Source organism: Sarcophilus harrisii, chromosome 1 (genome assembly GCF_902635505.1).
Source record: "Sarcophilus harrisii chromosome 1, mSarHar1.11, whole genome shotgun sequence".
Taxonomy (NCBI): Eukaryota; Metazoa; Chordata; class Mammalia; order Dasyuromorphia; family Dasyuridae; genus Sarcophilus; species Sarcophilus harrisii.
In genome coordinates, this window is record NC_045426.1 from 424,839,901 (window position 1) to 424,854,938 (window position 15,038).

The window sequence follows — 15,038 nt, forward strand, 5'->3', positions numbered from 1 at the left end:
AGAGGTTACACACTAGAGTTTTATATTAAAGAGAAGTATAAGGTAACAGATTTTCATTTAGATTATAATATCCTTCCTATCCAGATATTCCAAAGTTATAGCATAACTTAGTTGTCCAAGACAAAGTACAAAACAAAAATATTCCAAGGGCTGAAAGCTTGATAAAATGGCTTTTTAAAGTTCATCTAACAGCTTTATAAAGTAATAGGAAAAAGTTACCCAAAGAATTGAAAGTCTCATGTAAATGTTTTCCCTTTACAACACAAAGTCACTTAAAAATCTGGAAAACATAATTCATGGTCTCTCTAAAACAAAGTAGAGGAAAAAAAGGTGGAAATGAACAGACATGACTGTTTTCATTGGTTCTTGCTGAATAAAAAAAATTTAAAAGATGCTTACTCATTTTCACTCTTCTCTAAACACCTTTCAAAATACTAAACAAAATGAAATCCTCTATCTCCTTACAAAAGTTTTAAGAGCCAGTGTCTAATTAGGTGATGCCTGTGGCATTTTTAGGTGCTCCTTTACTATTGATAGGGCCCCACAGACTACATGAAGCCAACATACACTGTGACCCTTACATATACATGCATTTTCTTTCACTGGTGGTATTCATTCTCTTAGAGGCAGAGAATGGTTGTTATCCTTTAATATGCTCAACCTCAAATTGAGAGAGTAGTGAAATGCTTATATAGAAACAAATTTTAAAAGGTGAATTTTTTTAGTGGAGAAACAATGGAGAGACCCACAAAAGAATGTACCTCTGTGAAATACTGAGGATATAAAGTATATTTTTCAGTGTGATAAATGCTATAGGAAAATGAATTTAAATTACAAAAGAGAGGAGAAAGAGAATAAAGAATGAAAGCATTAGCATGACAATGAGAGTAAGCATTGACCCATACCAACATATTGATAAAGCACAGATAATGGAATCATTTTCTACTTACTGTTTTCTCCCTCTAAAACTTTTGTTTTTCTCGTGTTTATAGATATTTGATCTTATGAAAAAGAAAAACAGTAAGTCTGGAACATAGTAGCTCGAAGAACAAGTATTTCTCCATTTTAAGCAAGAAAAATCCATTAACATCACAAAATTTTTTTAACATATTCAACATAGGCAACTTGCTTTTCAATTTGGATCACTTATCACATTTACTCTAAAACAAATAAAAATACTCTGCCAAGGAACATGCAAAAAACTCCCATTTATCCAGAATGGTTTGCAATGAAAGGAAGTATGCTAGTTTTAATTAAATAATTTGGTTCACTGAAAACTGTATCAGCCATCATACTACCAATTTCCAAAGAATGAACCAATATAAATTTAATCCTAATTATACTAATACAAATGAATATTTCTTTGGTAAGTCAAAGTACTTAAAAATCTTCCATTATCTCGGGGTTATTATCAGGCATATCAATAATCACTTTACAGTATTATAAGAGCAAAAGGTTACTGTTGGAATGAGAACTGAATGAACTATGACTATCTCAGGTCCTGTATATCATGTTATTTGCTTAAATAAATCAATCCCTGCAATCAGTTGACTTATCTATTATTTGAAAAAAAAAAAATTCCATGTTTTAATTTTATGGTTTACGTTACGGATAAAAGGGAACTTGATGTCTGTAAGTCTTTGCCAAATATATTTTAAAAATCTCAGACACACTGCTTACCTGCTATGCTCATAACTCCGGTGACGAGGTGGAGTCCTTCCTCTATCATAATCTGATCTATGGCGGCTACTTTCTTGTCTCCTCCTGTCTGGACTTCGGGTTCTATCTCGCCGATCTCCATGACTATCTGACCGATGTCGGTCGCCATGTCCATGACTATGTTCTCGATGCCGATGGTCATCATAATGCTTACTCCTTTCTGGGGACCTTCTTTCACTCGAAGGCTTTTCTACCTGATACTGAGTTGGGTGCCTAAAATGGCTACTGTTGTTATTGTTACTGCTGGTCTGAAAAGAACTAGAGTTATTCTGGTAACTACTAAAATTAGGAGGTGGGAAAGACTGCTGTGAATAGGTTGTGGGATAAACTGATGGGTAATTAACTTGTGGTGGTATGACTGGGGGTGGTGGCGGCAGGGAAGGAGGTGGCATCATATAGGGAAAAGTAGTTTGTGTAGCAGGTGTTCCAGGTACTGAAGTGTTAGTAGGAGTAGGCACAGGAGGAGGAACGGGAGGAAAACAAGGTGGTACTGGAAAAGTTGGCCTCACTTGATGGTTGGGGAGAGGGGGCCTGAGGGGACACTGGGTAACAGGAGTCTGTGCTGTTGGAGGCACAGGTGGGGGGTAGGGCACAAAATCAGGCCTGGGTGGCAAGTAGCTTGCAGTTGGAGGACTCGTGAAAGTGGTTGGGGGAACAACTGGTTGTTCATACTGGTACTGCCCAGTAGGCTGCTGAGGATGAAGCTGTCTCAAATTCTGAGGCCGGAAAGTTTGAGTTGAAGCTCTTCCACCAGATCCTCCTCGTCCACGGGAATTGCCTCGTCCAGAGTGGAATGACATTCTTTGACTAGAATTTTAAAATGAGGAGTAAGAATAAAATAAATCTCATGATATAAAAACTTGTTTCACAATAATGTAGTCATGCAAAAATTAGATGATAAATAGGACTAGTAAAACTACTGAAATGTTCACTACTGCCTTCCTTTTTACTCATTCCCCAAAATCCAGTCTTGAGTGCCTCTCACTAACAAAGCCAGACTACAGCACTGAGCTTTCCTAGTCCAATCACAATTTTGGACTCCTCAATCTTAACTGCTAGAATGTGTTTTCTTCTTCTAGCCCTCCTGAAAATTCAATAACTCTAATAAAAGACATTTTCCTCCCAGTATAAATACAGACACACAGGGTTACCGAGGCTTTGAGGAATTCAAATTCAAATTCCTTGGTGCTCCCAAAAAGCAGTTGAGGCTGCAGCTTATTTTTAGACACTAAGAATATGTTATTCAAGTTTCACCTCAAACAACTGATTGTCTCCCTAATGCCTTTGATGTGTAAATCTAAGAAGTAAAGGTGAAAAAAAGAGTCAACTCCAGACTCTGAAGACAGTTTTGTGCATAGAGGCAGAGATGGGGGAGGGAACTGCTAGGTCAAACAACAGAAAAAGTTGATTTATCTAAAACCTGGACTAAAATAAAATAAAAAGAAAGCATGCCATAGCCAATTGGAAAGGATTTAAATCCTAAGTTTAAACATTTATCTATTATGCTAGACAACACAGAAATTACTTTAGATTTTATTATAGGGAGGTTATATTGTTTCATAGAGAAGAAAAAGGCAGTGGAGGACAAAGCCGTTCTAAGGAGAGCTTGGCAAAATATGCAATTAAATAGTCATCTCAGAGACTGGTGAGACAGGTCTGTTTTAGTAGTTATTTAAGAAATGGAATTGGATCCCTCTCATATTATTACACGATATAGTTTCAGAAATGGTAGTCATACAAGCAGTTAAAATTAAGGGTATTAGTATCAGAAGACACAAAATATCCATATCTGCAGTTAATATGAGAGTATACTTGGAAAAACTTAAGACAATTAGTGAAGAATCTGAGATAATTAACTGCTACTCTAAGGTAGCAAATACAAAATATATAGGGTTCATCAAAATTCCTAGGACATACTAATAAAAGTCAGAAGATAGGAGAAATTCTTGTCAAAATAACTAAAAAGTGCATAAAATAGCTGTGAATTAACTTACTAAGACAAAACCAAGTTTTAAATTAATACAATTATAAAACATTTAACAGAAAAAGTAATGATAAATAAATGGAGAACTAGCCACTAGCAGTTCATGAATGGACTACACCGATATAATAAAAGATAATAGTACAATCTAAAGATTGACGCATTTTAATACTATACTAATCAAATTATCTAGGTGATAAGTCTTAGCACTAGACAAAAATAACAAAAATTCACTTGAAAGACTAAAAAATCTAGAATCTCAGGGAAATAAAGAGAAAAAGATATGCAAGAAAAAGGCCTATAGCATTACCAGACTCAAATTATGTTATTAAGAAGTAATCAAAACTATTTGGTATAAATCAGTGAACATACAAGACAGGCAAGAAAAATAGTAAATATACGACCTAATTTTTTATAAACCTGAAGAACATAATTATACTGAGGAAAAGAAGTCTTTTTGAGAAACACAGAAAAACTCCAATATTATATGGTAGAAATTGTGTGTGTGTGTGTGTGTGTGTGTGTGTGTGTAGAGAGAGAGAGACAGAGAGAAAGAGAGAAGAGATGTGGTATGACAATAGAGAGATATTATTTATACTACTTTACTTGATAATCTCATTAGTTCCCATGGAATTAATTATCTTGATGCTGACAATTCTAATATCTACCTGCTGACCTTTCTCTGCTGACCTACAATCGCAATCTCTATGTGCCTTTCAAACATTTAACTCAACATGTGCAAAAGTGAATTCATAATCTTTCTCCCAAACACTTCAGCTTTGTAAATTCTCCTATTGTTGTCAAAGATACTACTATCCTCTCAGTCCCTCAGACTCAAATACTAAATGTCATCCTGGACTCATCACTATCTCTTACCATGCCCATAGCCTTGGAAACATTTCTCAAATATACCCTCTTCTCTCTTCTGACACTGTCGTCACCACAGTATAAGCCCTCATCACCTTATTCCTGGACTGAGAGAAATGAGAAGTAATGATTCAGGAAGATTTATTTTCCCAAAATCTTAGTCCCTGAAGGTCAAATTAAACTTCTGACCTAATCGAAGCCAACAAGGAATCTCAAATCTCAAATTTCACTCCATCAGGCTTGACCATTTAGTCTAAAGAATCCAAGATGGGGGTGGCCTGAATATAGGGATAGTTTCTTGGTCCAAATGTGCCAAGTCATTCTCAGCATTATGGTGTTAAATAGTTGATTGACATTTCTCTTCGTGTGTGTGTGTGTGTGTGTGTGTGTGTGTGTAAAAAGCTGTGCCTGTTGTCCTAAGTCTTTGGGTAAGAGATGGTGAAATGGCCTTCCCAAACTTTATTAATAACTCCCAAGCCTTATTAATGAAATGATTAAATTACCCAGAAACTGTCTCTCAAACCTTTTTATTACAGGACCATTGCAATAGATGATGGTTGGTATGTCTGCCTAATCAATTAAATGTGACAAAGATGAATATTTACCAACAGGACCAGAGTTCAAAGTCTTTTGTAACCTAATCACCTCACCCCTTCAATTTTTCAATCTTCTTACACCTAAGAAATTTTCACATACTACTGGACTCTGGAATTCGGTAACAGAGTTCCTTAACTGTTTTCACATATTAGACAATCCATCTCTTGGCCTCAAGCATTTCATCTAGTCTGCTATGCTAGAACCTCTTCAACTCTGCCTCCTGGGTACCCAAGTTTCTTTTAAGAATGAACTAAAATTCTATCTTCTATAGGAATCTTTTCACAATCCTCTTAATTCTAGTACCTTTCTTCTGTTAATTTATCCTATATATTGCTTATTTGTACATAACTGTTTGCTTGTTTTCTCTCCTCACTAGACCAGACCACTATTTTATCTTTCAGGAAAATCAACTCCAACTTTTTTTTTTTTAATTTAAGTTTTAATTTAATTTAATATTTTTTTTTTTTAATTTAAGTTTTATGCCACTTTTAGTGAATTATATTTTGTTTATTTATTCAGGGCAAGGGTAGAAATGGTTAGTATTCTGGCTTTTCCATAATGAAAAGAACCCAGAATTTAAAATTAAAAGACTCCAGTTAAGAATTTTGACTAGGCCAGTTACTTTCTCCACGATTTTTTTGGTTGATCCTCATATTCTCCATGGTCCAAGTTAGTTCTAAATCCTGTACTACTATTGTGATTTTCCATCTTTAACATTTACCAAGTCTGCCTCATCCTGTTATTTAATCACTTCATATGGATATATCTTCCCCCCCACAGAGATGGAGTTCTTAAGGACATAAATTTTTTGTGCTGCTCTGACATCCTCCAAAACCATGTAGCAAATACTGAGCAATCAAGTAAAGTATTTGCTAAACTGAAATGAATCAAGACTCAAGACCCAAACTAATGGCTACTCATTAAATAGAGAGCCTCAAAAATATCAAATGCTTAAATACATGCTTCTGTGACCAATAGGCTCAATAGGTGAAAACAGCCTCCTTCAATAGAGAAATAAGGACCCCTATATTTCTTCTTTTTTTTTTTTGGCTTTTTGCTGAGGCATTTGGAGTTAAGTGACTTGCCCAGGGTTACACAGCTAGGAAGTGTTAAGTGTCTGAGGCCAGATTTGAACTCGGGTCCTCCTGACTTCAGGGCTGGTGCTCTATCCACTGTGCCACCTAGCTGCCCCGACCCCTATATCTTTTATGCTCTTTTTACCTCTAACTTGCTTCAAGGCTCTGAGAAAAATGACTTCACCTTCCTGTGCTCTAGTCTTCCTCCTGTGTAAAATAAGGACATAAATCAAACAGCGAAGTTATATATACTCAACTTAAAAATAAAATGCCATATTTTTTAAAAATTGGAGGAAAATGGATGCAAGTATCTTTCATAATTGTGACTAGGGGGAAAATTCTTAACCAAACAAAAGCATAAAAGCTAAAATACATAAATTACATAAGACACATAATATTAAAAAGCTTTTGCACAAGAAAAATTAGTGAAGCTAGAATAAGAAAATAGTTGGCAAGGGTTATATATCAATGATATATTTAGTATATTAACTCAGGTCCCAAAGATCCAAGTGCCATCAGTATACAAATGAATTCCATTTGTGTAGATATCCTTATTCTCTCTCTTGGGCTCTCCTCCTGCATCAGTAACTTCCCTTTAGATATTTCAAACAAGATGTACACTCCATAAGTAAATCAAACTTATTATGCCCAAAATAACTACTCTTCTTTCTACAATCTCAATTTCTGTTAAGAGTAAAATCATATTTCTAAGCATTCACTACATACTCACATTCTCACTTCATATATCTGAATCATTTGCTAAGTCCTTTCTCTGCTCTATAACATTTCTCATAGTCATCCCCTTCCCTCTGGACTCATATTGCTAGCACCCATCAAACTATCAACACCTCTCACCTGAACTATTCCAATTAACTTCCTATTCATTAGTCTCTTGCTGTCCCAGTTTCTGAATTTTACCCTATGGATACCAATGCAATATTTCTTAAGCGTTAGTCTAACCAAGTCATCCTCTTGTTCAATAAAATCCTGAACTTCATGATGTCACTAGGAACAAATATAAAATCCTCAGTTTGTGTTTTAAACTTCAAAATTATAGTCAATCTTTACAGATTTGTAAAACATGAATTTACATAAAATACAAGATATAAACAAATGGTCTCCTTGCTGTCCTTTATAACATGCCACCTTTCACTCTATACCTTGATCCAGGCTGTCCCCATCATGTCTACAAAGTACTCCTTTCTATGCTTTTCTTATCAGAATTCCAAGCTTCCTTCAAAAGCCAGTTCAAAGCCTCCTATGCTCAAGATCCCTCTGATTTGTTAATGCCTTACCCCACCCTATATTTTTGCACTTATATATGACTGTAGTTTTCTTATAACAGAACATAAACTCTTTGGAGAAAGGACTTCCATTTTTCTATTTGTATTCTCAGTGCTTAATATCCTGCAGGGAATAATAGAATGATACAATGAATAAATGTTTATGGTTTATTTGGAAAAAAGCAAATTTGACACTGGACCTCGATGGGATTAAATGCATGACAGATTATGGCTTTGGATAAGTATATACACCTTTCAGTTAAAAACAGTCCATAAACACTTATTAAGCTCCTGTATGCCAGGAATTGTGCTAAGGGTTAAAGATATAAAGAAAAATAAAAGACAATCCCTACTTACTGAGTTCACAATCTAATGAGAGACACATAAAAATCATTAAGTACAGACAGGGATTTTTATATAATAAATTAGATAATCAACATGGGGAAGATACTAAAATTGAGGAGGATCTGAAAAGGCTTCATGTAGGTGATGATGAGGTTGTGAAAAAGGATATCATGGTTCAGAAAGAAAGAATAACAGAGGCCAAAGATTGGTGAATTACATAGAAACATCTTGACACTATGAATTTTTTAGTTTCTTTGAAGAAAGTCTATATACAAACAAGATAAATACCAAATAACATTATTTGAGGATGGGGTATTACAAATAGTATGTTATTACTGAAATAGAATTTTACTCAAAAATCAATTTTCAGGGAATAGTTAAGAGCATCAATTCATCATAGTTAAGATCAAAATTAGCAAAACATAAGAATAAAAAGAAAATATGTGGTATACTTCGGGGGAAAAAAAATAAACACCTTATTAAAAAAAAAAATACAAAGCTCCTTCCTAATAGTCTCTGGAAACACACACACACATACACACACACACACACACACACACACACACACACACACCCCTATACCTCTAAAAACTGTACCAGACTAAACAATAATCAAGAAATCCAATGTCACAATTACATTGTGACATCTTTCATACCCTAACTATAGAAAGTCAGTTCTGAGACGCCATATAGGGTTTTCCCAATGTTCTGACCCTCAAAAATTCAAGGTGGAAATTGGCACAGGAACCCAGGTGATCAAACTGAAACTAAGGAAGAAAGATCATCTTACCATAAAGAACCATTAACAGAAAGAAGCTGTCATTAGCACACAGTCCAATTCAGAAACTACAGTTGAACATGCACAAAAATTTTGTAGCAGCTCTTTTTGTGGTGGCAAAGAAGTGGAAATTGAGGGGATGTCCATCAATTGGGGAATGGCTGAATAAGTTATGTTACATGAATGATATGAAAATACTATTGACGAGTATAATGATGAGAGGCAGATTTCAGAAAAATCTGGAAAGACTGTCATGAACAGATGGTGTTTTAAGTAGAACCAGGTGAACACTGTACATGAATGCAGACTGAAACATACTATTTTCACTTTTTAAAAATGTTTTTTGTTTCTCCCTTTAGTTTTTCCCTTTTGTTCTGATTTTTCTTTTAAATTGGAGAAAAAATTAAAAATACATCAAAAAAAAGTTAGCAAAATCATTGATAGCTCTCAGAATAGAAGTTTTAGGCAAAGTCAAGACTTTCCTCTACCTTCAACCAATGGTTTCTAAATTTCTTTTGATTACATATTCCTATAAGTAAAACATTTTTGAGGACACACTCCTTTTTCCACCTCAAAAAAATTAAGATTGAAGAGATAAGTTAGGAATTATAATAAAATCTAGTACGTACCCAAAAATCCAACCTAGATGAGATAAAAGTCCACACCAACAGTAAGCAGAGATTCGAAGGGGGGGAAAAGGGCTTTACATAGAAACTATATGAATACCTAGAAGAAATGAAGCAAGAAATTAAACAATAAAAGCTCAAGAAAAAAGAATTAGAAAAAAAAGCTTAGAAAAGAGTCATATATCTTACCCAAATAATATGTGCATTGAAAATTAAAATAGATCAAACAGATATCAAAGACTCCATGAAACAAGAAATACTATATCAAAATCAAGAACATTAGAAAATGTAAGGCATCATATGTAAAAAATAACTGAAAAACTTATCAAGGAGGAATAATTTAAGAATCACTATTATATTTGAAAATCAGGATAAAATATAAGAAAAGCTTGAATATTTTAAGATAGAATGAATTAAAACTGTCCAGATTTATGAGGACCAGGGGGCAAAACAAAGACATATAAAATCTAATAATCACCTCCTGAAAGAAAATCCAAAAGAAAAAAAAAGAAAAGAAAAGAAAAAATCTCAGGAATGTCAGTCAAAATCTAGTTCTTCCAGGATACATAAAAAAATCCTGCAAGCAACTAGGAAAAAGAATTCAAACAAGAAATCACAAGCAGGATCACATAAGACATGAAAGCTTCTAGCATAAAACAGATTTTGGGAAAAAATGTTCCCAAATGCAAAAGTTTGCAATAATAGCTAACATTTATATAGCATCTATTATGTGACAAGCAGCACCATGTTAAGTGCTTTGTAATTACCACCTCATTTGATCTTCACAACAACCATGGGTTTTAGTTGCTATTATATTCTTATTTTACAGATGAGGAAAGCAAGGCAAATAAGATGTTAAGTAACTTGTTCTGGGTCACAGAACTAAAAAGTACCTGAAGCCATATTTGAAACCAAGTATTTCTAACTTCAAATCCAGTACTCTACTCACTAAAACTATGAAATATAAACATGAGACTAAAGGCAAATAAAGATAAATGTATTTAAGCAATTTAAAGCTGTATAATGACTTAGTGCTAACAGTGTAATAAACAAAGAAAAAGCAAGTGTCCCTTCAGAATTTTAGTATTTACCAAAGCTATTGAGAGAATTAATGAAGAAAAATTGAAGACTTGGTTCTGTCTGAGGACAGAAGAAATGGAGAAGGTGAGGACTGATTATATGAGAAACCATAATCTTATCTGAACTAAAGACAGAACACAAACAATCCTTTCAGTGACCTATAATTAAACAACAACAAAATATGAGGCAAAGCATAGAATATGGAAATACACATCACTTTGATAGAAGAGCAGAGTTCATGTTGAAGATAATGAATAGTAAGTCCTCCATATGCTGTCACTAAAAGACAATGTGATAATCCTAAAATATTACAAAACTTCCTGGAAGAGATTTCCAATTGGATGAAAAATGTCTATTATTCAGATTTCAACATGCTTTTAGATGAACATATCATAATGCTTGAACTGACAGTATTGTTTACAGACAATGAATTATGTAGAGTTGAATATGAGCTGGCCAATGGATTGGATTGCTTTGGGGGAAAATGCAAAGCTCCTTTACTTACCCCAAGCTTCCCAGGGAAGTGAAAGTGTTATCTCTTTAATACCAACAATTTAAAGCTCTGCTATATGGTAATAAAAAAAAATCTTTTATCTATACCTTTAAGATATCTTCATCTATAAAAACTAAAAATGACTATCACATAGAGGACTATAGAAAAAAATATGGAGAATAAGTTGGTTACAACATATAACCAGTAAGAACTCTGAAGAACAGGAGTAAAAGACACCATCAAGATGCTGTACAATAGGAAGAGAATATGGGTTATTCATCAGGCAAGGGATGATAGGTTGCCAGTGTTCCACTGATAGCCTTGTGATGTCAAGTGAAATGAAGACCTCCAACATTTTAAATAGATACCTTCTGAAAAACTGTTTTTAATGGACATATATAAAAGTCATGTAAGACAAGCAAGGATAGAGGGATTGTGGGTACTATTGAATGAATAAGTTATGAATCCAGTGGAATTCCTCATCCAAAATTGATTTTTACATCGAATGTTCTCTCATTCCGAACTGTGTGACCCTGGGCAAATCATTTAACCCCAATTGCCTCTCAAATCCCTCCCCCCCAAAAAAAAAAAATGAAAGAAAGAAAAAAGAAATTAAGAAGAATACTCTCTCATTTCAGTATTATATTTTCAGCATCTTTTCCTTATCACCTCTCATTGGTTTCTACCACTTGCCCCAAAGCCTAAGATTTTACTATCACTATTCCCAAAAGGTCAAAATATGAGAAACAAAATTTTTAAAGCTAAGAAATTTTAAGCTTGCAAAAAGAGGATCATAATTAATCCTCATGTTTCCACACAAGGGACACTAAATAAAATCTTTTTTTTCCCTCTTCTTTTCTTTTTGATATGCCCTAATCTAGCATCCTAATTTTACAGATGAGGAAACTGAATTCAAGAGGTCTCAATAGTAAACATTTTTTTTAATGAATATACAGAGCATATCCTTGTACATATTTATTATATGTTTATCTATGAGCACAGTGTTACATAGTACATGCTTCTTTATAAACATAATATTATAAACTACAGACACATGATTATCTCTAAGCATAGTGGTATAGTAGAAAGAACACTGGACTGAGAATCAGAAGACCTGGGTTTGAGTACTATTTCAGCCAATGACACAAGCAAAAAAAAAAAAAAAAAAAAAAAAAAATCTGCTAGAGCTTCAGTTTCCTCATTTGTAAAATGAAATAATATTTATACTACTGACCTTACAAAGTTGTCACAAGGCAAGTATTTTTATGCCAATACTGTATAAACAAAACAAATCAACAAACATTAATACCTACTATGTACCAGTTAAGTTGCTAGACTGAGTATTAAAAGACAAAAGTATAAGTCTTTGACCTTAAGGAGAAAGCATACATTCTAACCAGGGGATATATAGAGTTAGATAAAAAGATAAAAAAAATATATATATAAAATATATACAAGATAAATCTGGCAGGAAGGCATTAGCAGCTGAGATCAGTACGTTAATGATGTACCACTGAGATAGATGAACCTTGAGGAAGCTGGCGATTCTTATTTTAAGAACTGGAGAGGAGAGAGTCTATTCTAGATACTGGGGCCCAGAAAGGGTTTCAAGCACTGTGTATGATAAATAGTTGGAAAGAATGTTTGGCTAAACGATAGTGAATGTGAAAAGAAATAATTTATAATAATAAGGCAGAAAGGTAAGTTGGGGCAAAGTTGTCAAAGACTTAATAATCCAAACAGTTTTTGATTTTATGGAGTCACTGGAATTTTATTCAGTAGAAGTAACATAGCCCTGTACTTTAGGAAAAACAACTTGAGCAGCTGTGTAGAGGATGAATGGAAGAGTGGAAGAGACTTGAGACAAATCTAGTTGAGACCTCATAAGGCCTTGTGAGACAACAGGGGCAAGATAATTGGAGAAGTGTTTTGGAGTTCATAGTAGCATATGAGCTGCAACTGATGAGATTTATAGAATAAAGGAGAATGAGGAGTCAGTTAAGAATGAAATCATGGTTGCAATTCTGAGTGAGTAGAAGGATAATAGCACCAACAGAAAAAAGAGAAGTCCAAAAGAGGCATTAATTTTGGAGGAAGGTTAAGTTAGTCAACAAGCATTTCAGTGTCTATTATATGAAGGCTCTGTGGTAGGTAATGGGGATCCAAATACAAAGAAAGAATCACTCTCTACTCTCAAGAGTAACAGGATGAATTCACTTTTCATCATGTTGATTTTGAGGACACACTGAAATGTCAACTAGGCAATTTGATAATGCAGGCATGCAGTTCAGGAGAAAAAATAAGACTGGCTATATAGATAACAGAAATGACAACTATCTAAATGTGAGAAAATGTTACTACATGGAAAATCCTTTCATAGTAATTTTCTATGATGAAAGCTTAATAGATTTAACAAGAAGTTCAAAAAGTTGGAATATTATTGTTCTGTAAGAAATGACCAGCAGAACAAATACAGAGAGGATTGGCGAGACTTACATGAACTGATGCTGAGTGAAATGAGCAGAACCAGGAGATCATTATATACCTCAACAACGATACTGTAGGAGGATGTATTCTGATGGAAGTGGATTTCTTCAACAAAGAGAAGATCTAACTTTGTTTCAATTGATCAAGGATGGACAGAAGCAGCTACACCCAAAGAAAGAACACTAGGAAATGAATGTAAACTGCTTGTATTTTTGTTCCTCTTCCCGGGTTATTTATATATTCTAAATCTTATTATCCCTGAGCAACAAGAGCAACAAGCAACAATATTCCCTGTATAAACAAAACAAATCAACAAACATTAATGCCTACTATGTACCAGTTAAGTTGCTAGACTGAGTATTAAAAGACAAAAGTATAAGTCTTTGACCTTAAGGAGAAAGCATACATTCTAACCAGGGGATATATAGAGTTAGATAAAAAGATAAAAAATATATATATATAAAATATATACAAGATAAATCTGGCAGGAAGGCATTAGCAGCTGAGATCAGTACATTAATGATGTACCACTGAGATGAACCTTGAGGAAGCTGGCGATTCTTATTTTAAGAACTGGAGATGAGAGAGTCTATTCTAGATACTGGGGCCCAGAGAGGGTTTCAAGCACTGTGTATGATAAATAGTTGGAAAGAATGTTTGGCTAAACGATAGTGAATGTGAAAAGAAATAATTTATAATAATTATTATTATTCTGCACAAATATATTGTATCCAAGATGTACTGTAACCTATTTAACATGTATAGGACTGTTTGCCATCTGGGGGAGAGGGTGGAGGGAGGGAGGGGAAAAATCGGAACAGAAGTGCGTGTAAGGGATAATGCTGTAAAAACTTACCCTGGCATAGGTTCTGTCAATAAAAAGTTATTTTTAAAAAAATAAAAAATAAAAAAAAAAGTTCAAAAAGTGCTGTCTATGGCACTAAAGCATTTTACATATAATTACTTCATTTGATCCTTACCACAACCTAGAAAAGTAAAATACTATTTCATCCCCACTTTATAGATAAGGAAGCTTGTTGCTGTTTGTCCTTCCTTCTCCAAAAAGACCATGACATCAGTGAGGTGATGCCATGACACGAAAGTGAATTGGATTTAAGTGAGGGAGAGTTGTGCAAGGTCACCTGCCTTACTTTTCCCTCCAGAGCCATCTGGGTCCAGTGTCAAGAAAAGGAAACTAAAAATGAGTGGTATCATGTAATTTGCACATCCTTTACTTTTTCAAGGATCCGAATTCAATCTTCCCGACTGCAATTATTTCCATGCATTACATGACTACACTTCTTGGATGTTTTTAAGCTTAAAAATAAACCGATCACGAAATTAAACTTTCAAAGATAGAATTAACTAATGCATGACCTGGAAAGCATCAAATAGGAAAATTACGCACTCTGTCTCATCTCTGCTCCTAGCCATCCCCATAATAATCTATCTGAAAACCAGACCCCTTAAAGAATGGTAAGACTAGCAGAGGGATTATTTAAGTAAAATGCATGCAGCAACAACAAAAAGCTGACTGACTGCTTTTCGAAGAACAACCAAGCTACGTACAGATCACCAGCAGGCTTTCCATTGGGTGAGGAATTCTTTGCCCATGGCAACCTAAGAATCAAAGAAGAGAAATCTGAAGTCCGCCCAGCTCCCCTTCCCCACCCCCATGGCGCTGCCAGTGCAGAAAGGCAGCAAGG

The 15,038-nt window shown here is 34.4% G+C and overlaps 1 protein-coding gene across 12 annotated transcripts in view; it reads right to left on the reverse strand.

Moving 5' to 3' along the window:
• Window positions 1–15,038, reverse strand: part of DROSHA (drosha ribonuclease III) — a 109,796-nt gene that overhangs the window by 94,226 nt on the left and 532 nt on the right. For 5 of the 12 annotated variants that reach the window (XR_004230910.1, XM_031946148.1, XM_031946149.1 and 2 more), the window contains exons 2-3: window positions 1,681–2,526; window positions 951–1,001 (exon numbers count right to left, since the gene is read on the reverse strand). Coding sequence is in view for 11 of the 12 variants with exons in the window: in XM_031946148.1 (XP_031802008.1) it covers window positions 951–1,001; window positions 1,681–2,526 (897 nt within the window). In the remaining variant the exon portion in view is untranslated. Of the gene's footprint in view, window positions 1–950; window positions 1,002–1,680; window positions 2,527–6,385; window positions 6,448–8,524; window positions 8,636–9,275; window positions 9,373–14,901; window positions 14,953–15,038 lie in introns of all 12 variants that reach the window. The other 7 variants (XM_012541219.3, XM_031946151.1, XM_031946154.1 and 4 more) reach the window with 6 other exon arrangements.